Raw genomic sequence first — 23659 nt, forward strand, 5'->3', positions numbered from 1 at the left:
CACTTTCTAGCGAAGTATACCTGAAGCAGCCAAACCAGGCACTCGTGTAAAGAATATATGTAGAACTGAGCAAGGGAACTGAAATATATCTGAGTGAAAATATGAACGAAATACTTTGCGTTTCTCAACAGTGACATTATTGTTCATTGAAACAATGTTACCTGTTCATCAATACTTCCGCTTAATACATTCAAGTCAATCTTATGAACTACTTATGTAAACAGTCTTGTAATTGCTCAGTTTGTCAAATCATTAATAGTAATAATAATAATAATAATAATATTAAGAGTTACTATTAAAATCAGTCTTGATCACAAATTTATTTAGCAGAAAGTAATTGAATTACAGACAGCTTAAGAGTAAATGAGGCATTGCAAGGACAATTTTAAAACATTACTGGTAACAAAGAGGAACCAGTGTATGAAAGTTACCAGAATAAATAAATTTGTGATCAAGACTGATTTTAATAGTAAGTATTAGTAATAACATTGATCACTGTCTGCTCCCACGATGTATTCAAAAGTGAATAATAATATTGTCGGATGTAAGAAGGTCTCAAGTGCTGATGGTTCCACACAGACTTAATTATGTTCATACATTCTGGGAATCCCGACGATTTTTCCCTGTTATCAACATAGATACTAAGATATCAGTCCCATGGATTCCAGGACATCCAAGAATTTTATAATTTCAAGTTTGAAGTCTGATAAGAAATCACAAGAAAAATATATTTTTCATGTGATATAGTTATTTTTATTCACCCCCCCCCCCTTTTGCTTTAACTGTGAAATTTTCATAGGCCTCACTATGTGAGGTACATTTCAACTCTATACGTCTACCTGTTCATTAGAAGAGGGTTTTTACAGTCAGAAAGACAAGGCAGGCAGATAAAAAAGTGATCCGATAATGGTTCTGTTTTTACCAATTGAGGTATGGAACCCAAAAAAGACCAGTTTTGTGAGATGTGAGAAATTATTTTCATGTATGCTGTATGATAGTATCTGGTGATCACTACTTGCCTCTATACAAATAAAATATAAAATTGCATAATCACTATTTCAGAGAGGGACTCATAGCTGTTAATAATATTTAATACGATCTTGGAATCAAGAGTCACACAGACAAAGTAATGATGAATTTAGGACTTTTTACCAAGTGCAGGACAATAAGTTGAAGCCATCATCTTCACTGTCCGACTGTGATAAATCTGACTTGCGAAGGTTTATTATGAAAGGCTCCATAATACAGTCTCTTGTTGATAGTCTTCAGCTTGCAATTTTTCTGCATACCTTACATACTTTTCCCATGCGTAAATTGTGGTGCTCTCGATTGCTGCATGCGCAGGCCTCTTCAATTTTAAAAGTATTATTCATATTCATCTCTATGATGTAAGCTTTTAATTGTGCCCATGTTATCTTGATGGGATTGTAATGGCAGTGGTATGGTGGAAATCTAATTGCTTGATGCCCTTGCTGTTTAGTAATCTCACCCGTCTCATAGGTACAATATGCTGGTACATGGCATTGACAAGCAGAATCAGTTAACTCTGATTCATGACAGATTGTGAGCCATGCTATTGCTCAATAACAAAGTGACTGTATCAGATTTCCATTTAGGGTGGTAGGGACTTCGTTCAGTTGCATTGCATGGTCGCTGGCATTGTCATTACAATTATCTTAATTTGGATGAAGATATGACAATAATTGTTTTGTAAACCATTGTTTAAATAAACTGTATGTCATCTCACTGTGGTCAACTATTAGTTTTCTCTCAGGAATAAACTCTGTGTCCACTGATCCTGCATGTACAATAATAACGTGACAACGGGTCCTTACTGGAAATTTAAGATCACCAAGCCCATCAATCATTTTCCAGCACATTGACATTGCATGGTTTTGGTCACATTCATTTCATGGAAATAATAAATGTAAAATGCCCTTCTGTCTCGAATCTCCTGTATTACTTTTAAAAATACAGTCCTTATAGCCACAATATTACTTCTCTCTATAAGAAATTTTCTCCCATCATACATCTTATGGTATCAAAAGCCAATGTCCTTTAATAATGTTAACATTGTCCATAGACTGTAATTAAAATTAAAGTTCTCTTTTGTTACCAAAGCTAAATTGCCTGCTGTGTGTATTCATCTCTTGAATACATTTTAAATATTGTAGGACATAGAAAATTAATCTGGATTGAATACTTCTTACAATTGTGTCATTTCTGTGGCTATTTAAAAGATGCTGACCCACTCGATATGGTACACACATTTGTTTTGTTGGAGACGCAATGCGCACTTCTCAGTCCCACACCACATACCTAAGCTGTTCTCTCCTGGCTGTTGGAAACATCGGGGCAAGCACAATTCAGTGATGAGTCGTGTGCTTCAGACTCTCTTTTGAAGAATTTGTACTTGCAGAACATTAAAACTCTTGCTTGTTTGTGTAACACTTGGCTTTTCTCATCCATCAGCCATAACAAACACTTTGCAATCAATATGGCCACATACTCCGTTGAAGAGACCACCACTACATGCTCAAACTACATTCAGCCACTGCGTGAAGCAGATTGAAACAGTGAAATGATGCGTTTGGCTGGAGCATCACATGGCACACTGTCCCTTGCTACTTTGCATCGCCCCATCAACCACCTTCTTACCTGCACACCTCTATAAAAACTTTAGCACGCAGGATGCACATCATCTCTGATCAGAATGTCTTCTCTGGGTACTGTGTTCAGAAAAAAACATTGCTTGAAATGGTAAATAGTGTTCACTCTGCACCTGTCCATTTCACTACCTGTGGAGATGGGCAAAGTCACTGAGAAAGAAGCAGCCAGTACCTTACCATAAAACTGTGCATTGGGAAATGTGGTACATACTGAAAAATCACTAAGTGAGAACTGTTTTTTGTTTGCCCAGTAAAACATGAATATTATTGAGGAACATGAAAGCTGACCTCGGTTTACAGAAGGCCGCGTATATCGGATACTATACCAACATGGCAAGATATATATTGGGCAAACAGTGTGCATCATTGATGAGCAAAACTGAGAACACCAGTTGCACGTTTGACATATGTATACCAACAAGTCAGCGGTTGCAGTCCAGTATTTGCCCGAGACTCATGCAGTGGAATATGAACATACAATAGCAGGAGGTCAGGTCCATATGTAGGAGGATAAGAGTGGAGAAACTTCAGGATAAGGAAATCAAGCACAAGTACATAACAGCGATCTCAGAAAGGTACCAGTTAGTTGAATGTAGTCAATTACAGTCATTGGAAAAGGAATGGACAAGGTACAGGGACACAGTACTAGAAGTGGCTAAAGAATGTCTTGGAACAGTAGTGTGTAAAAGTAGGAGGAAGCAAACAGCTTGGTGAAGTGACACAGTCAAGGCAACCTGTAAAAGGAAAAAGAAGGCGTATAAAAAATGGCTACATACTAGAACTCAGGTAGACAGAGAAAGTTATGTTGAAGAAAGAAACAAAGCCAAACAGATAATTGCAGCATCCAAGAAGAAATCTTGGGAAGACTTTGGAAACAGGTTGGAGACATTGGGTCAAGCTGCTGGAAAACCATTCTGGAGTGTAATTAGCAGTCTTCGAAGGGGAGGTAAGAAGGAAATGACAAGTATTATGGACAGGTCAGGAAAACTGCTGGTGAATCCTGTGGATGCCTTGGGCAGATGGAGGGAATATTTTGAAGAGTTGCTCAATGTAGGTGAAAATACGATCAGTAATGTTTCAGATTTCGAGGTAGAATGGGATAGGAATGATGATGGAAATAGGATCACGTTTGAGGAAGTGGAGAAAATGGTCAATAGATTGCAGTGCAATAAAGCAGCTGGGGTGGATGAAATTAAGTCGGAACTCATCAAATACAGTGGAATGTCAGGTCTTAAATGGCTACACAGGATAATTGAAATGGCCTGGGAGTCGGGACAGGTTCCATCAGACTGAACAAAAGCAGTAATCACACCAATCTTTAAACATGGAAACAGAAAAGATTGTAACAACTACAGAGGTATCTCTTTAATCAGCGTTGTGGGTAAAATCTTCTCAGGTATTGTTGAAAGGAAAGTGCGAGTATTAGTTGAGGAGCAATTGGATGAAAATCAGTGTGGGTTTAGGCCTCTTAGAGGTTGTCAGGACCAGATCTTTAGCTTACGACAAATAATGGAGAAGTGTTATGTGTGGAACAGGGAATTGTATCTATGCTTTATAGATCTAGAAAAGGCATATGACCGGGTTCCTAGGAGGAAGTTATTGTCTGTTCTACGAGATTATGGAATAGGAGGCAAACTTTTGCAAGCAATTAAAGGTCTTTACATGGATAGTCAGGCAGCAGTTAGAGTTGACGGTAAACTGAGTTCATGGTTCAGAGTAGTTTCAGGGGTAAGACAAGGCTGCAACCTGTCTCCACTGTTGTTCATATTATTTATGGATCATATGTTGAAAACAATAGATTGGCTGGGTGAGATTAAGATATGTGAACACAAAATAAGCAGTCTTGCATATGCGGATGACTTAGTTGTGATTGCAGATTCGATTGAAAGTTTGCAAAGTAATATTTCAGAGCTAGATCAGAAATGTAAGGACTATGGTATGAAGATTAGCATCTCCAAAACGAAAGTAATGTCAGTGGGGAAGAAATATAAACGGATTGAGTGCCAAATAGGAGGAACAAAGTTAGAACAGGTGGACGGTTTCAAGTACTTAGGATGCATATTCTCACAGGATGGCAACATAGTGAAAGAACTGGAAGCGAGGTGTAGCAAGGCTAATGCAGTGAGCGCTCAGCTACGATCTACTCTCTTCTGCAAGAAGGAAGTCAGTACCAAGACTAAGTTATCTGTGCACCTTTCAATCTTTCGACCAACTTTGTTGTATGGGAGCGAAAGATGGGTGGATTCAGGTTACCTTATCAATAAGGTTGAGGTTACGGATATGAAAGTAGCTAGGATGATTGCAGGTACTAGTAGATGGGAACAATGGCAGGATGGTGTCCACAATGAGGAAATCAAAGAAAAACTGGGAATGAACTCTATAGATGTAGCAGTCAGGGCGAACAGGCTTAGATGGTGGGGTCATGTTACACGCATGGGAGAAGCAAGGTTACCCAAGAGACTCATGGGTTCAGCAGTAGAGGGTAGGAGGAGTCGGGGCAGACCAAGGAGAAGGTACCTGGATTCGGTTAAGAATGATTTTGAAGTAATAGGTGTAACATCAGAAGAGGCACCAATGTTAGCACTGAATAGGGGATCATGGAGGAATTTTATAAGGGGGGCTATGCTCCAGACTGAACGCTGAAAGGCATAATCAGTCTTAAACGATGATGATGATGATGAATAGCAGACGCTTCCAAATACTGGATAGGTTTGTTAAAGAAACCATGAAAATATGCATCAGGGACAGTCTCATCAGTCAGGACTGCAGCTATAATCTCAAAGAGGCTTGAGAACCAGCATTGGCACTTAATAAGAAGAAACTTCGCAAACATGTTCTGGCAGTCAGAGTGAATGCAGCATCTACGCCCACAATTCCACTACAAAGGTTCGACAAAGTTTCCTTCATTATGGTGAGGGAAAAAGGAGATAGTGTTGGCGAGAACGGGTAGGATGGCGTCATTCAGGAACAGTGAGGTAATTGGGGGGGGGGGGGGGGGGGGGGGGGGGGAAGTGAGGCAAAAATAAAGTGAATGGCGTAGATGATGTGGTTAGGTCAAAGATCAGTTGCCGAAATCGGCTTTATTACATAAAGAGGGAGTAAATGTTTTCCTCTTCTGGTTTTACATTGTGATGCAGCACTTTTGTTCTCCTCTTTGTGCTGCCAAGGTTTTTGAACAAACGATCAATGTGGCTATGGGAGGTCCTTTATCTTACCTAACTGCAAACGTATTTACAGAAAGGATTCATTTTAAAATTCTAACCATTTTGATTGGCGGTGATCCAGTGACGGTATGCTATTTAATTACAGGATGTATATACAGCCACATCGGTTGCACAAAATTTTTGTCACTTGACCACGGTTTTGATTGTACTAGGGCAATCTTCATGAGAATAGAAAAATTACATGTAATACTTAAAAAATATAATGACATGGCTTGAAATAAAATACACTTAATAGGATTACTTCCATAATTTATGTACAAATAGAATGTACTTACATGTAATCACACCATGGTTAAAAACTCTAAGAAAAAAGTGCTCTCGTCAAACAGAAATGTTACAGGAATAAAAACTAAAATGTAAAAGTATAACATGATTGTCAAATTGATAAAATACTCAATGGAATAATGACAGCTGCAAGGTTGCTTAGGACCAAGTGCGGCATAACACAGCCACTACCGTCAGACTAAACGACTAACAGGCCGAGGCAGCCACGAAAAGAGATTCGCGCCATCTATCAGGAAGTAATCGAATTACAGACAACTTAAGAGTAAATGAGGCATTGCAAGGACAATTTTAAAACATTACTGGTAACAAACAGGAACCAGTGTATGAAAGTTACAACATAACGTAACAGTCTTTTTTACAAAAGAGAATACAGTTCAGGTAGTATACAGAGAAAACTTAAAATTGAAAGGGAAAACGATATTTAGGAGACTAAATTGAGGAGATATTGCCATTCAGACAATTTTAACTAGCGGCTCTATACGTGAAAAAAGTTTTAGTTGCGTAATTTCAACTGTTCGTTAAGAATGAGACCGTCCTTCAGAGATAGGTGTTTAAAAATTTCTAGCTCTTTTAAGATCTATCTATTTGACAGTCATGTTATACTTGTTCATTTTAGTTTTTATTCCTGTGATATTTCTATTTGATGAGAGCACTTTCGCTCAGACCTTTTTAACCATGGTGTGATTACATGTAAGTACATTCTGTTTGTATGTAATTTATCCAAGTAATTCTATTAAGTGTATTTTATGTCAGGCCATATCAATGTATTTTTTAGGTATTCCATGCAATTTTTATTCTGATGAAGATTGCCCTAGAGCAGTCGAAACTATGGTCAAGTGACAACTGATGTGGCTGTGTATACATCCTGTCATTAAATAGCATACGATTGCTAGATCACAGCCATGAACACTGAAAACAGGTATGGCAGTTAATTTCAATAAACAGTGCGAAGTGAGGGAACTTAAACCTAATTATGTGAAGTGTTATCTCAACTTTAAGCAATAAGAACCAAATATTTTCAAACATTCAGTGCAAAAAGTCATGTCTGAAAAATAAATGTCATGTATACTAAGAAGGATGCATTAAATGAAAAAAACTTATTATTTGTACTTAGAATTAACAAACATTTTTAAGGTTGATTATAATATTGAAATTGATGATTTTTGGGTTCCACATTAATGAAAGCTTAGCCAACTGTAGACAAAACATTCTCATTAGACATGAAAAGAAATTAAGCAAACTGCAATGCCTTCTACCTGTAAAATCATGTAATCCACCTCGTTTTAGAAAAAGTGAACATAAATTCTATGACAGGATTTTAAATAAAACGGACATTAATTGTACAAAAGCTGAGATGTCGCTACTGGAGAAAGGCTTAAATTATAGTGTCATGCCTCAGATATCCAACCGAAATGTACCAGAAAATTTTCTTGTTGATTTAACATCAGGCCTAGACAGTGTAAAAAATTGACAGTTTCCATCAGACTAGAGTACACGACATTTGTAATATTGTCAGCAAAAACCTAACTAAATCTCATAATTTTGTTAACTCTGACAAAAAACTAATTAAAACCATAAATACCAAGCTTGTAGAAAAAGATCCTTTGGTAATGAAGGCTGGTAAGGGTAATACCATTGTCATTGCTAGTAAATAAGAATATGTTACAAAAACTTTACAGTTCTTTGAGGGAAACGATGTTTTTGAGCTAGATGAGGACCCCACGCAAACTTTGCAGAAAGAAGTTAGAACCCAAATTAACAATGCCAGATCTCTTCTTAAACCTTTTCAAAAAAAGTAGCTAATCAACATGAATCCTCAACCGCGTAAGTTACAAGCTCAGTTTAAAGTCTGTTAAAAAGACCATCTGATCTGCCCATTTTCCAACAGTATGAATAGTGCCTATCACGACTTAGCCAAATTTCTGCAAGACATTTTGAAAAAATCGTTTGTTTTCCATAATGATTATTCTGTTTCTGATTATGAAGATTTAGTTAGTAAAATTAAAGACATTCACTGTGATAGGGATACGAAATTACTTTCTTTTGACATTAAAAATCTTTACACAAATGTGCCAATACATGCAACCTTAGACATAGTAGAGAAAAAATTACATTTGTTCAAAAAAGACTTATCTGATCAGCAAATCACCGATCTTGTGACTTTACTTCGTATTGTAGTGAAATATAATTATTTTGAGTTTAATAGAAAACTATATCAACAACTAGCTGGCCTTGCAATGGGGAACCCCTTAGCAGGAATCCATGCAGATGTGTTCATTAATTCCTTAAAGTGAAAATTTTCAATAATTTCTCAGCATCAACTGTAGTCATTCTTTCATACGCTAGATACGTCGACGACATCTTGATTATTTACAAAGGGCCTAAGGACAGTATTGATCGAGTTTTCAATATGTTTAATGGTTTTCACAAAAATATTTCTTTCACTTATGAACGTGAAAATGAGTTCTGGCAGTTAAACTTTGTAGATCTCACTCTTATGATAGTGTACAACAGAATTAGTTTCAATATCTCTTGTAAAGAAACTAGTTCTTATGAAATTATACCTTTCACTTCGGCACACCTGTATTCGCATAAGAAAGCCTTTTTTCATTCAGCTATCCGTAGAGCCACCTCCACCTCCATTTCTAGTGAAAATATCAATTCTGAAATCAATCTGATTAAAACTACTTGCAATCAGTAATGGCTATGACTCTTCCATAGTAAATATTTTTAGTAGTAAAACCAATAAGAGAATCACCACCCTAGATATTCCTAATAATGAATCTAATGAAAAGAGAAAAATTTTCTCTATACTATTTCTGGGTCCAGTTTCTTACGAAATACAGTGTCTGCTTCAAAATAACTATAACTGTAGAGTAGCTTCTCCACAAAGGTAATTCTTTAAAAAATAACGTCATATATAACTTGAAACCAGTGCTTTCCCCTATGTAAAATTCTGGTGCTTGTAAAATTATTTGCGAGAATTGTTCCGCCTATTACATAGGGCAAACAGGCCGAGCTGTTTCAATAAGATTCAAGGAACACCTTCTAGGCAAAAAAGGCACCAGTGTTCACAATTCAACTTTCACTGACCATTTATTAATCACAAGGCATAATCCTAAAAGATATAAAAGATGTCCAGATCTTGCACTCAGAGAAAAAAGGCTTTAGGCTTAACATCTTAGAAGGGCTAGAAATTTTTAAATGCCCATCTCTGAAGGACAGTCTCATTCTTAATGAACAGTTGCAGTTACGCAACAAAAACTTTTTTCAAGCTATAGAGCTGCTAATTAAAATTGTCTGAATGGCGATACTGTCCTCATTGTAGTCTCCTACATATCGCTTTCCCTTCCAATTTTAAGTTTTCTCTGTATATTACCTGAACAGTATTTTCTTTTGTAAAAAAAGAGTGTTAAGTTATGTTGTAGCTTTCATAAACTGGTTCCTGTTTGTTACCAGTAATGTTTAAAATTGTCCTTGCAATGCCTCATTTGCTCTTAAGTTGTCTGTAATTCGATTACTTCCTGCTAGATGGCACAAATCTGTTTTCGTGTCCACTTTGTGGCTGCCTCGGCCTGTTAGCCATTTAGTCTGACAGTAGCAGCTGTGTTATGCCACTCTTGGCCCTGAGCAACCTTGCGGCTGTTATTATTCCATTGAGTATTGTATCTATTTGACAATCGTGTTATACTTTTACATTTTAGTTTTTATCCCTGTGACATTTCTGTTTGATGAGAGCACTTTTGCTCAGATGTTTTTAACCATGGTGTGATTACACGTAAGTACATTCTGTTAGTACATAAATTATGGAAGTAATCCTATTAAGTGTATTTTATTTGAAGACATGTCATTATATTTTTTAAATATTCCATGTAATTTTTTAGTCTGACGAAGATTGCCCTAGTGCAGTCGAAACCATGGTCAATTGACAAAAATTTTGTGCAACCGATGTGGGTGTATATATATCCTGTAATTAAATAGGATTCATTGTAGTTAGTGAGGACTGGATTCTTTGTCCAGGGATATGTCTATGTAGGAGTAGCAACAAGACTATATTTGTTAAGAGATGATGTCATAGGACTCACTAGCAAGTTTAAAGCTAGTATGCAGAGCTCAGTTCTGATCTCTACGTCACAAATTATGGAAGAATGTGACGATTCCAAATTTATACAAAAATTTCGCCCTACTGCTTTTCGGTCTTGTGCATGAGAAACTGGAGCATATGAATGAAATGTGAAACTATTTCCTAACGTAAAGCCTTTTGCTTGTAGTAGGCCAAATAGGTATTTTGTATTGGTACTTCGTGAATTATATTCTGTCGTATTATAAAAATGATCGTTATTGCCAAAACAGTCTCTCTTATTTGGTGTGTGTTACAATTGATGCAATATTAGAAAGGCATATTTTGTTTTGTCCTGCACACAGTGACCAAATAGACGTAATCAGATCGAGAAACCACACCAGTCTTGGGTACTATTTGTATTAACAGCTTTTCAGTATTAGACAACGACATTTCTATTTTTCATGTAGCAAAACATGGCGAACTTTGATAAGGTAATAGTTCTTTCGCAGAAAGGAAAGCACACCATGTAAAGCTGTAGTAAGATTAGAGAGAAAAATCGCTAGGGCCTAAGGATTGAAGAAAAGTGTACTGTCTTGCCTGTATCTTGTCTTTACTGATTTAGGTATCCTATGTTTAATTTTATGTCACACAGAAGAGCAAGTTATTACCTAATAGGTGATAAAGAGTCCAGATTTTCTGAAGAATTCTTGTTCTCCTTGTTACAAATAATCCTACCCAGTACTAATTGCGAGGTGTTTTTTAAAAAATAAAAGTGGGCAGGATGTCAAACCGGCCGAGTGGGAGCAGGAAAGATACTACAGGACATTTTAATTTCCACTGTCCTGAAATAGTTTGATGGCATCCTTTACCAAAAATACACATTTGAGTTCCACAGAGTGAAATACAGTGACGTGCAGTATAAGAATGTTTGAAGAAGCGTGGCACTGCACTGCACTCTTGAGACAAAATAAAGTGTCTTACATTTCCTCGAAGAGATATGTTTTATGTATCAGACTCTTCAGAAAGATGTGCCCTACAAAATGAACTTATTTTTCAAAAAGTTTTTTTCTTTTTTTTTTTTTTTTTAAATGCGCAGAGCTGTGTGAGTTATAGTGGTGGGGTGGGGAGAGAGGTAGTCTCCCACGCGACCCGTGTTTACTTTTAGTGATTTTTCTGTTTCCTCTTCGTTTACTGCTCTCACATCAAATGAAAACAAGACGGATTTCTGTGGCTGAGAGCTATCAAGTGAATTAAAATACATTCACATAATTACGGAAGGATAAAATATGTTACTAGTTTTAGATTTTATTTTATTTCCACCTTCCTGACAGTCAAGCATTAATCGCCTTGCAGAACAATAGAGTTATTTTTGTTGGTTTGCTAATGAAATTTGGCTTTTCTTAAGCTTTCGTGCTGCGGCACTCAATTATTTGGAACGAAGTGTTTAACTCCATACTATTGGCTAGTTTCAACTGTTCGCTGCATTTCAAGTGCACATTTTCATCTTCTAGCACATATGGCATTATGCAATAATAAAGAACCAAACATGAGATAACACAGTACTGGTACTCCAAGAAAATTTATGTCCTGAAAACCACGCTGAAAAGCTTCATAACAGGTCTAGGCGTACGTCATTGGGAATCTGGATGTACGAATGTGCACTGAAGGCGAACTACGCGTTTTGGCATTCGAAATTCCAACGCTCTTGGAGTATCCTCTGATGTCTTGTTTCTTTTATGACATAATGTAAGATCTTTTAATGTTTTATGCGTACGAGCATATGGGCTTCCTACGTCACCGTAGCTGCGCAAGCGTTGTGACTCCTCTTATCTAGCGCTCTCTGGCAACTGCTGAGATGAATCTATTTCTAACATGTCGCGGGAAAATATTTTGAACTGTTGTTTGAAAAGTGTTATTATCAAAGTAAATTTGTCTTTTACGCAAGATGAATTATGTGCAAGAATGTATGATGAATTTCTTAAATCACAAAGTGTTTGCTCTCTTTTAAAATTCAACTCTTTGATGATGATCCATTTAGAGGAATTTCGAGCCCAGAAGATCAGAGATTTATGTTGGTATTAAAAATTTTACTGGCGCATTTGTGTGATGTATCTTAAAGAATAACATGCGCTGAACATATCAATATTATATGTGAAAGCTTAGCTTCTCTTGTAGCTTATTAATCATAGAGACAAATGTTATATGTGAAAGCTTTGCTTTTCTTGTAGCAACACTATGTATATTTATTCAAACCATCAACTTTTACTGTTAGTGGAATTCGAATTTATACTTTCGTAATACGAAAAGATGTAGCGTACATTTTACTGCGCATCTAAGATCTTTCCAAAACGTGAGTTTTTTTCCCCCTGAGTTTTGCTTTCTAAAGTGCTGGGAAATTCTATGCTGCTGTATAAAACCATATCCATTTAAAGGATAAGTTTTACAGTTCTGAGAGAAAGAATACTGTCACTTAACACGAAAAAAGTGTATTTTCACCCGGGAGAAAATGTATTTTGAACCGGGAGACCCGGGAAAAATCCGGGAATTTTTTTTCCTTGTCCACGTATACACCCTGTTATTGTTTCCAAATATTTATCATCATATTTACTTTTTTCGTAGAATTTGGTTCTGAAATCTTTCACTTAATCTGTAATTCACATTCTGTACTGGGGCGCCAAAATCGCAGTGTTACTGCTGCTTGAAGTGTGAGGGTTGCAGCATAAGTTCGTAGTGTTTTTCCATAAGATTCATAAGCACAACAGTCTGCCAATGGAGGGGTAACTTTTCGATTCTGCAGCTGTAGAAATAACATGGTTTTGAGGCGAAGAACTTGTTGAGTGCATTTTCTTCTAGAAAGGAAGTTCCTCGGAGCTTGTTGAATTAAACCTGGGGGCACAAGATCAGATGAATAAGGTGGGAGCGGAATGACTGCACAACCCAACTCCTGTATAGAGTCCCCCCCCCCCCCCCCATGCCCCCCACCCCTCCACAGTTTTCCTGGTCATTGTTCTTGGATTGTGTTTGCAAGACATTTCAATTGCTTGATTACTTGCACCTCAGGGAATCAATTCATAGTACACCACACTGTCACTGTTCCACCAGATGCATAACATAATCTTTTGTGGATGCACACAGGTCTGTGTACAGGGAGTTTCTGCTTTGTTTGGACTCAACCATTCATTTCTTTTCCTTACGTAAGCATAAAGACACCAATCCTCGTCACCAATTATGATACAGGATAGGAATGGTCGGTGTTGTTCACAAGCCAATTGATAATGAGCAGGTGGAGATGCACCTATGACCACCCACTGATTTTTGTGATTTTGGCTTAGAGCATGTGGCACACATACACCTTATTTTTGAACCTTCCCCACTGTATGAAAATGTCGCATGATGGAGTGGAATGATCATAGTTCATCATCACGTTTGACAGTTCTCAAGTACACTGACATGGATCATTGTGGCTTGATGTGTTTAAACGATCTTGATCAAACACCATAGGTCTTCCTCAATGTGTGAAAGTTACTGATACCAAACTGTTCCTCCTTAAAACGAAAAATCCATTTTCTTGCTGTGCTCTGTCACGTGGCATTAACCCCGTACATGGCACAAACGTTTCTGGTTGCTTCTGCTGCATCACCCCTCTATTGAACTCGGAACAGAAGAATACGTTGGAAATGTTCTGATTTCTCCCGTTGGAACTCCATTTTCTATAATCAGCAGCTCCACTCACTGTCTCCAAATGACAAAATGAGAATGTGTAAACCCTAATAACAACAGTGAATTGCAGATAAAAAATGATAAATAAACTCATGGCAAATGGAACACAAACATGTAAAACAAAAACACTTGACAGGAGACTTCTCACAGTGACCCTTGTACATCATGCACTGATCTTCCGAACTTCAGCACCAAAGTTGTAATAACTGCTTTCAATTCGAAAAATGTTATATCATTTATCCCACATTGCAGGAGTAACCTATTTTCTTCTGCTTTAAATATAGTGACAGTTCATACTAGTTCGACACGATCATGTTTCCACTTGCAAGATCAGTATCCAACTCAAAAGCTCATCTCTCTTCAGTAATATACACTCCTGGAAATTGAAATAAGAACACCGTGAATTCATTGTCCCAGGTAGGGGAAACTTTATTGACACATTCCTGGGGTCAGATACATTACATGATCACACTGACAGAACCACAGGCACATAGACACAGGCAACAGAGCATGCACAATGTCGGCACTAGTACAGTGTATATCCACCTTTCGCAGCAATGCAAGCTGCTATTCTCCCATGGAGACGATCGTAGAGATGCTGGATGTAGTCCTGTGGAACGGCTTGCCATGCCATTTCCACCTGGCGCCTCAGTTGGACCAGCGTTTGTGCTGGACGTGCAGACCGCGTGAGATGACGCTTCATCCAGTCCCAAACATGCTCAATGGGGGACAGATCCGGAGATCTTGCTGGCCAGGGTAGTTGACTTACACCATCTAGAGCACGTTGGGTGGCACGGGATACATGCGGACGTGCATTGTCCTGTTGGAACAGCAAGTTCCCTTGCCGGTCTAGGAATGGTAGAACGATGGGTTCGATGACGGTTTGGATGTACCGTGCACTATTCAGTGTCCCCTCGACGATCACCAGTGGTGTACGGCCAGTGTAAGAGATCGCTCCCCACACCATGATGCCGGGTGTTGGCCCTGTGTGCCTCGGTCGTATGCAGTCCTGATTGTGGCGCTCACCTGCACGGCGCCAAACACGCATACGACCATCATTGGCACCAAGGCAGAAGCGACTCTCATCGCTGAAGACGACACGTCTCCATTCGTCCCTCCATTCACGCCTGTCGCGACACCACTGGAGGCGGGCTGCACGATGTTGGGGCGTGAGCGGAAGACGGCCTAACGGTGTGCGGGACCGTAGCCCAGCTTCATGGAGACGGTTGCGAATGGTCCTCGCCGATACCCCAGGAGCAACAGTGTCCCTAATTTGCTGGGAAGTGGCGGTGCGGTCCCCTACGGCACTGCGTAGGATCCTACGGTCTTGGCGTGCATCCGTGCGTCGCTGCGGTCCGGTCCCAGGTCGACAGGCACGTGCACCTTCCGCCGACCACTGGCGACATCGATGTACTGTGGAGACCTCACGCCCCACGTGTTGAGCAATTCGGCGGTACGTCCACCCGGCCTCCCGCATGCCCACTATACGCCCTCGCTCAAAGTCCGTCAACTGCACATACGGTTCACGTCCACGCTGTCGCGGCATGCTACCAGTGTTAAAGACTGCGATGGAGCTCCGTGTGCCACGGCAAACTGGCTGACACTGACGGCGGCGGTGCACAAATGCTGCGCAGCTAGCGCCATTCGACGGCCAACACCGCGGTTCCTGGTGTGTCCGCTGTGCCGTGCGTGTGATCATTGCTTGTACAGCCCTCTCGCAGTGTCCGGAGCAAGTGTGGTGGGTCTGACACACCAGTGTCAATGTGTTCTTTTTTCCATTTCCAGGAGTGTATATATATATTTTTTCTGTTTTTCTGAATCCTTCAGAAGCCCGCACATCTCAAGGGCAGGATTGACAAGCCACGGAATACTTATTTGAGCATGTATTTCCTCACGCTAAATTGCTGTAACCACCGTCGCATGATGGAGGTGCTGATTTTCCCTCAATATGGCTCACCACACACACACAATAAAAATAGAACCAACACACACTATCTGTACATTTATATTAGTGGATCATTATATAATTGCACTTGTCCTCTTGTGGCCATCTACCTCTGCATCCACATCTGCATCTACATAGATCTCCGCGTGCCACTGTACTGTGTGTGGTGGAGTGTAGACTGTGATACTACAAGTAATTTCCTCCTCTTTTCCACTCGCAAACAGAGAGAGTGAAAATGACTGTATACATGCCTCCATATGAGCCCCAATTTCACAAATCTTATCTTCATGGTCCTTACTTGCAAAGTATGTTGGCGAGGCAGTAGAATCGTTTGGCAGTCAGCTTCAAGTGATGGTTCTCTAAATTTTCTCAGAAGAATTTCTCGAAAAGAACATCACCTTTGCTATAGAGATTCCCATTTGAGTTCCTGATGCATCTGCATAACACTTCACGTTGTTTGAACCTACTGCTAACAAATCTACCAGCCCACCTCTGAATTGCTTCGATGTCTTCTTTCAATCCGACCTGGTACGAATTCCAAACACTCGAGCAGTACTCAAGAATAGGTTGCTCCAGCATTCTATATGTGGTATCCTTACAGGTGAACCACGCTTTCCTAAAATTCTCCCAATAAATCAAACTTGACCATTTGCCTTCCGTACCACATTCCTCTCGTGCTCGTTCCATTTCATATTGGTTTGCAGTGTCAAGCAGGGCACTAGTAACACTATAACTAAACAGTACAGGTTTGTTCTTCCTACCCATCCACATTAACTTACATTTTTCCACATTCAGAGCTAGCTGCTATTCACCACACCAACTAAACAGTACAGGTTTGTTCTTCCTACCCATCCACATTAACTTACATTTTTCCACATTCAGAGCTAGCTGCTATTCACCACACCAACTAGAAATTTTGTCTACATCACCTTGTATCTTCCTGTAGTCACTCAACTTCAACACTTTACCGTACACCACAGTATCATCAGCAAATAACTGCAGATTGCTGCCCACCCTGTCCGCCAAATCATGTATGTGTATAGAGAAGAAAAACGGTCCCATCGTAGTTCCTGGGGCACTACTAACGAAACGCTTATCTCTGATGAACATTCCCCATCAAGAACAGCATACTGGGTTATATTACTTAAGAAGTCTTTGAGCCACTCTTGTATCTGTGAACTTATTCCATGTGCTCGTACCTTCGTTAACAGCCTGCACTGGGGCAATGTGTCAAATGCTTTACAGAAATCTAGAAATATGGACTGTGCCTGTTGCCCTTCATCCATAGTTCGCAGTGTATCATTGTCAGAAATGTACATTACAGTAAGCAAGTACAGTGGTGACTAAGGAAAACACATCACACCATAAATGATTTCAAGACAGTTGCACATAGACTATCAAATGGGTCAGTGTGTCTTCATGAGATATCATGAGAAAAGCTGATGATAAGCTGACCTCACGCCCATGTGCAGTAATAATGTGGTTGACTAATTGGAAGAATATTATTCTGTGTTTCTATTTCCTTAATATATACATAACTTACATTGCGATTATCATTTATCGTTAAGAATACGTAAGGATGTGTGTCTCCTATGAAGTGGTATGTATCGCTGCAAGAGGAAGATAGATGTATAATAACTGCTTTTCTTCCTTGTGCTAGTAGTGTGTCCTCAAAAATGTGAGATCCTTAAAAAGACTTGTCAAGACTATGTTCCATCTGCCATTCAAGACTCCAGCGATTTTTGGCTCTGTTAGAATAGTTTGAAACAGAAATCCAAGTGTGCATAACATTGTGTATTCCTGCAGCAATAGATTAGACAATTTTTATAGCCCAAGGCACTTGTATGGAACATCGTCACTACACAAGACTTCACTATCCAGAAAAGTCTGACATGGTGGAGCACTGTTCAGCTGAGGGGTGCTGGATGACTAATGAGGACACACAGACAGTGTCTCTTTACTGCGACAGTGTCCTTAGATGAGTGACAGAGATTAAATTATTGGATATTCTCATTAACTGAGACAATGGCTTCCAGATCAGCAAGATGTGGAGCCCTGTTTTACCTTGTGCTGCCCCACAAGGTTTGTGGTACAGTTGGCAACAGATTTAGTGTCAGTTGGCTATATTGCAATATATTGTTCCTCCCTGCAGTCATCTCCAATGGTGCTCTCTGCAACTTTGCTGAGAGGCAGCACTGGTGGCTTCTGGCGCATGCGCGGTGGGGGTTCTGTAGCGTATATAGTAGTGACAAGACAAAGCTCTGGTCTCTCATCGCTCAGCTTTAGCATCTGAGAATGGTGGCCAGTTGGAATTCCAAAATCACTTTTCAGATTGATTTTAGCATCTGACTGGGAACTAGACAAATAAACCTACACCGATTTTTTCCCACTATGGTATGTTGTACTCAGGTATAAGGGTAGAAGCAGACTTAATTGGACAATCTCACTTCATTCATGAGACATTTTCCAGATGCAACCATAATGTATCAATATTTCATTTTGGAAGTGTTTGATGTTTCATTTCATAGCAGCATGTAGTGTTTTAAAAATGATGAATGCAGCTATTGTCTTGCTTTATATCATTGTTTAGAACACTTCCATTTAATCCACAGTTTATTTAAAATAAACAAAAGATGAATTTTTCTCACCCTTTTTTTTCTTTCTGAGGTCATTAACATCATGGCCGCCACATTGTAGTGGTGCAGTTGTTGTTTATTGGAAGGTGTTGACATGTTTAATCTTAACAAACAACTCAGGAACTGTGTTGGATAATGTGAAGTTAGTTTTTTCAAACTTTTAGACGGAGTGCATTTAAATCACAAAACACAATACATGAATAAGACTAAATTATAACTTGTTAGTTACTGTATTATATATTAAATTCAAGTGGCTGAACTAAAATGCTGACCACTTCTTTTATGTCTGGGAGTGCTGAAAGGGAACCACCAATTCTTAGCAACATTTCTAGATGTGAAGGTGTGGAGCCATATAAGCATCACACATCTATAGTAATTATCATAATTTGTTTTCTCCTACTTTAGCAGAACCTTTGATGCACCATTTCCTGTGATCCATTGCCTCCTTTTAATGTTGTAGTATGTGATGCCTTCCAACACACTATCCAAGATCTGAAATCTCTTCCTCCATTGTTTCTTCTAACTCTGTTTTTATAAGCCCCCTCATGCTTTCTTAATAGATGTGCAAACCATTTTCTTTTCCTCCTTTTAATTACATTCATTAACTGTCTTTGCTCTCACTATCTTCTCAGTTCCTCCTCATTTTTCATTCATCCAACTTATTCTTTTCATCCTCTCCCATGTCCGCATGTCAAAAGCCTCCAGCTTTGCTCTTTATTTCTTCCTCGCTGTCTACATTTCAGCACCATACAGGAAGCAATGCTGCTATAAAAACCATTTTCTTGGTCTTTTCCTCAAATCTTTGTCAAAAATTATCAAGTCTTTTCTGTCCTCTTTCCTAGATATTTAAATCTTTATTTGTGTTCTAATATTTCTTCGTTCAGCATTGTCTTTACCCTTTATTTTTCTTCTTTTGCCATTGCTTTTGTTTTCTTTGTATTAATTTTTGTACTATAACTCTTTCCTTTAAATTCAGTGGTATCCACTATAGCCTGTAATTCTTTTCACTCTGTTATAAGTAGTTCTGTGTCATCTGCAAACCTCAAACACCATATTATTCTTCCTCCAGTTTTTACCCCCTTGTAATCTAGTTGGCAGTGGGCAGTCATATTTATTAAGTACAGATTGAAAAGTGTAGGAGATAGGACATCAGCCTTTTCTTACTCCTTTTCCTAGTTCTGTGCAGTTGGTGGTCTCTCCTCTCTATTGTCTTTTCCTACGCTATAGTTACAAGCTTACCTGAAGCCATGTTTTAAAATGCCTTTTACTGCTGTCTTCTCTTTTCAGTAAACTTCTCTCCCATAATTTACAAGAGTCCTGTTGCATATCTTTTGCCTGTGTTTACTCTAAAGTGAAATTTCTCTTCAGCCAAATTCTCCTCCATTGCCTTTTTCAGTCTTTTATTAATTATTCTTAACATATCTTAGGTGGCATGTGAAATAAGGCTAATTTTTCTGTGTGCAGTGCATTTCCTGATTCCCTGTTTTGTTGATATTGTAATCATTACTGTTAATTCAGTACTGTTATCTATTTTGTGACATAATCTCAATATTTCTCTTACTCCTTCTTGGTTCAGACATTTTGCTATTTCTCCTGGTATCATATCTGTACTGAATGCTTTTCCATTTTTCATTGCAGCTGTTTTAAACTTTACTTCTTACATTAGGATTGGTGATCTTTTCATCATCATCCACACTGTTCAAGGAGTCAAGTACCAAAGGTCTTGGTTTGTTATGTGTCTTACATCTCTTAAAATAATCTTCCCATCTCTGGAGAATGTCCTTGCTGTCTTTGTGCATATCTTCAGCTTTATTGAGAATTCCCTCAGTAGCACTTCCTGGTTTGTTTTGATCTCATGTTGTACTCTTTACTCTGTTATACCATTACCTGTCATCAAGTATAGTTATATGTAATGTCTTTTTACTTACAGCTTCTCCGCAAAAATCCAGAAAGGCGATTGGGCTCAAGTGAAAAAGATGCAGAGGATGTCAAAAAACAAGCTTTCTTCCGAAACATTCAATGGGATGATCTCTTGCTTCGTAGGGTGAAACCTCCATTCATACCTACAGTTGTAAGTATGATAAAGTCTATGTACATTTGATGCTCTTCTTTGTGAAATGGAAGAGAGCACTGAACAAAACCAGTAGTTGCATTTACATGGCATTACACAACAGTAATTGTACGTGCTTAGCAAAGTTGTACGTTTGCTACTTTCTTATCTTTGATTGTGAAAAATATATTTGCTAATTGAGAAGCCAAAGAAAGCATCACTTAATATTCTTGTTGAAGCTTTGTTCTGCTTTAAACTAGTACATTCTGAATATCAGTCAGCAGTGGCTGATTTGATCGATTTATTGCTTGGTTTTTATTGAAGTGTGCCCCCCCCCCCCCCCCCCCCCAATAATAATATTCAGTAACTTTACCATGTGCCTGCAAAGGCAATTCTAAGGGTCTTGCATTACACCTAAAATTATTCCAGAATTTGCAGTTTGTCTACTGTGTTAGTAATAATGCTACAGCCACTTCCCACTTATTTCTTTCTTTCTTTCTTCCTTCCTTCAGACAGATATGTGACGAGTTATTTCAGTAGTGTAGTTACACAGAGGCTTGTTGAAAGATTCATTGTAGCTGCAATTTATAATGAGCAGAAGAAAAAATTTCTCACCTAACAATGAAAGGCTGTGTTTTCCAGGTCAGGATTGCAATTATTTATAACACAGTTACCTTTAAGCCGGTGGCATTTGTTCACCATTTTTACAATGAATGGATTCCTAGCTCTAACTACAGTTCTGGAAGGTCTGGAAAATACCTACTAATGGAACCTCATAGCACTCAAAATATTTTCTAGCCATCATTTTGTGTAGATATGGGAAGAAAGTAGAATTCAAAGGTGTCAAATAGGGTGCATGGGGTGGAAGTGACAGCAGTTTATATGTCAGATCAGTCTGTTTTCGTTGTGGAAATAATGAGCAAGTGTTTTTTATATATGTAATTGTGAATTGAATAACAGGGACCATTCAGAGCCTTCATAGTGTTATTCTACCAAGGAATATGAAATAAATGGCAATGTTACGGAACTTTGAAACCCAAATTTTTAATTTTCTTTTGTTTTACAGACTTCAGTAGAGGATGTAAGCAACTTTGATGAAGAATTTACTTCTGAGAAACCTCAGCTCACACCCCCAAAAGATCCACGGCCTCTAACAGATGAAGAGCAGATGCTCTTCAAGGACTTCGCATATATGGCAGACTGGTGCTGATGTTGTTGTGTACCACAAGTCTTCCTTTGAAATCCTATTATTTCTGTGTGACAATAACCTGTTTAGTAATGTGGTGACTCTCACTTGCCATGTGTGTTGAACCTGGAAGTTAATAACGAACTTCTTAGTTTTTGCATAGTAATGCCTAAACTTGGTCAGAAATTTTGTGCCAAGTATATGTAGCAATTGTAGTGCAGCTTAGAATATTTCTTGTCCCACTTCTGTAACTTACTGCAGATGTGTGCAGGATGGAAGAAGTAATACGATTGTAATTCTCCTGTGGAGAAACTGTTGAGATTTCTTTATTTGTAATTATAATTTTGTTGTTTACTGCAAGTTAAAAGAATTGTTTCTGTTTAATATATGATTAGTTGTGTGTTCAGATTTTCTTAACAAATGTGATATTTCCATATTCATTATAATTTATTTTATAAACATCTGGAATGCAAGATCCCTTGAAAATTATTTGCCAGCTGCCAACTTGCATGTCTGTGAATGTGGAGAGTGCAGACAACAGTTATATGGTTGGCAGATTATGCCAGTATACTAGAGAGAGATATTTTGTTACCTATGCTGCCTAATTATTCAGATTATATTTTGCAGAATGAAGAGTGTTCATAGTCACTGACATGTAAATAATTTGTGTATAAAAGTAAAGAATGGAGTTTACTTAAAAAGTAAATTTATTGTAAATACTATTTACATATACTATAAATACAATTTGCATTTTATTCAAAAATGAAATTTTTTATATAAATTTATATCTGTTGAATAATAAAATGTCTGATTTTCTGTGGTGCTGTTAAGTCATTTAAACCTGAACTGAGACCAAACATGTAGTTTTTGTAACTAAACATTTTGTAATACAAAGAGAGAATGTTATATTATCTTTTTAAAAAGTTTTAAATTTTTACAATGTGTAAATGGTCTGAGCATGTAATTGGTGGCCTTCTTTCACCACATATCTTATGAATGTGCCCACTTAGTCTTTTTGGGCACCCTTCTCCACACGATGGCAGCTGTTGCTCAAATTAATGAATTATATAGAAGCAAACACTATTTTCAGTACTGAAGTTTATATGCATGAGATAAGAGAATTACATCAGTTTGCACTCATAAATCATAAAATAATGGCCTGCTTTGTATATGTCAGCAAATGTGTATAAATAAATATGTGACAATACATAACATTGTTTTGTACTTTTCCTATTTTTCCTGTCAGTAGTATAAATCTTTTTCACTCTGAAATTTTGTCATTGGATTCCATTCAGTTATAGGGAGCAAATGTTTTCCTTTTACTGACTGTAGTCAGTTACGTAGGCTGCATTTTTTCAGAAATTTTTAAATTGAAACTACAGTGACACTTTATTGTTTTCAGCTGAATTTATGAGATGCAGTAAAGGAGAGCCAGCAGATTTATATTTTAATTTGAAATAAATCACCAGGTATGCTCTAAAAGAGACTCAAAAGTCACACAGACATTTCTCATTTACAGTGTTATCTCGTATATAAGTGAAATGCTATGTGTAGTTTACCTAAATGATGCACTGGATTGTGCGAGTAGTACATGTCATGCTGTCTCTTCTTATTTTTCCAGCTCTGTCTTCTACGAGCATTATTATTGAAATTTGTAATGTAATGCAAGTTACAGATTCTCTTTAGCATGAAGCAGTGATATAAATTTAAGAAAAATGTAGTAATACCCAACTATGCCAGGAATGATACACTAATTGAGAAAATTACACACATCAAATACAGAAATTCATTTACATTGTAAAATAATAGAGAAACTGTTTTCTTTATAAGAGGGGGCATTACATGCAATATATGCTAAGAATTCCATGGAGTTTTAGGTCC

At 38.1% G+C, this 23659-nt stretch overlaps 1 protein-coding gene across 5 annotated transcripts in view; it reads left to right on the plus strand.

Annotated features, from left to right (window-relative positions):
- The window catches only part of LOC124794789 (serine/threonine-protein kinase N), a 317306-nt gene extending 294316 nt beyond the window's left edge, over positions 1–22990 (plus strand). For all 5 annotated transcript variants that reach the window (XM_047258435.1, XM_047258436.1, XM_047258434.1 and 2 more), the window contains 2 exons: positions 20473–20613; positions 21659–22990. In XM_047258435.1, coding sequence (XP_047114391.1) covers positions 20473–20613; positions 21659–21802 — 285 coding nt within the window. In that variant the 3' untranslated portion in view covers positions 21803–22990. The remainder of the gene's footprint in view (positions 1–20472; positions 20614–21658) is intronic.
- Positions 22991–23659: the final 669 nt, after the last annotated feature.

The sequence above is a fragment of the Schistocerca piceifrons genome, chromosome 4 (genome assembly GCF_021461385.2).
Source record: "Schistocerca piceifrons isolate TAMUIC-IGC-003096 chromosome 4, iqSchPice1.1, whole genome shotgun sequence".
NCBI lineage: Eukaryota > Metazoa > Arthropoda > Insecta > Orthoptera > Acrididae > Schistocerca > Schistocerca piceifrons.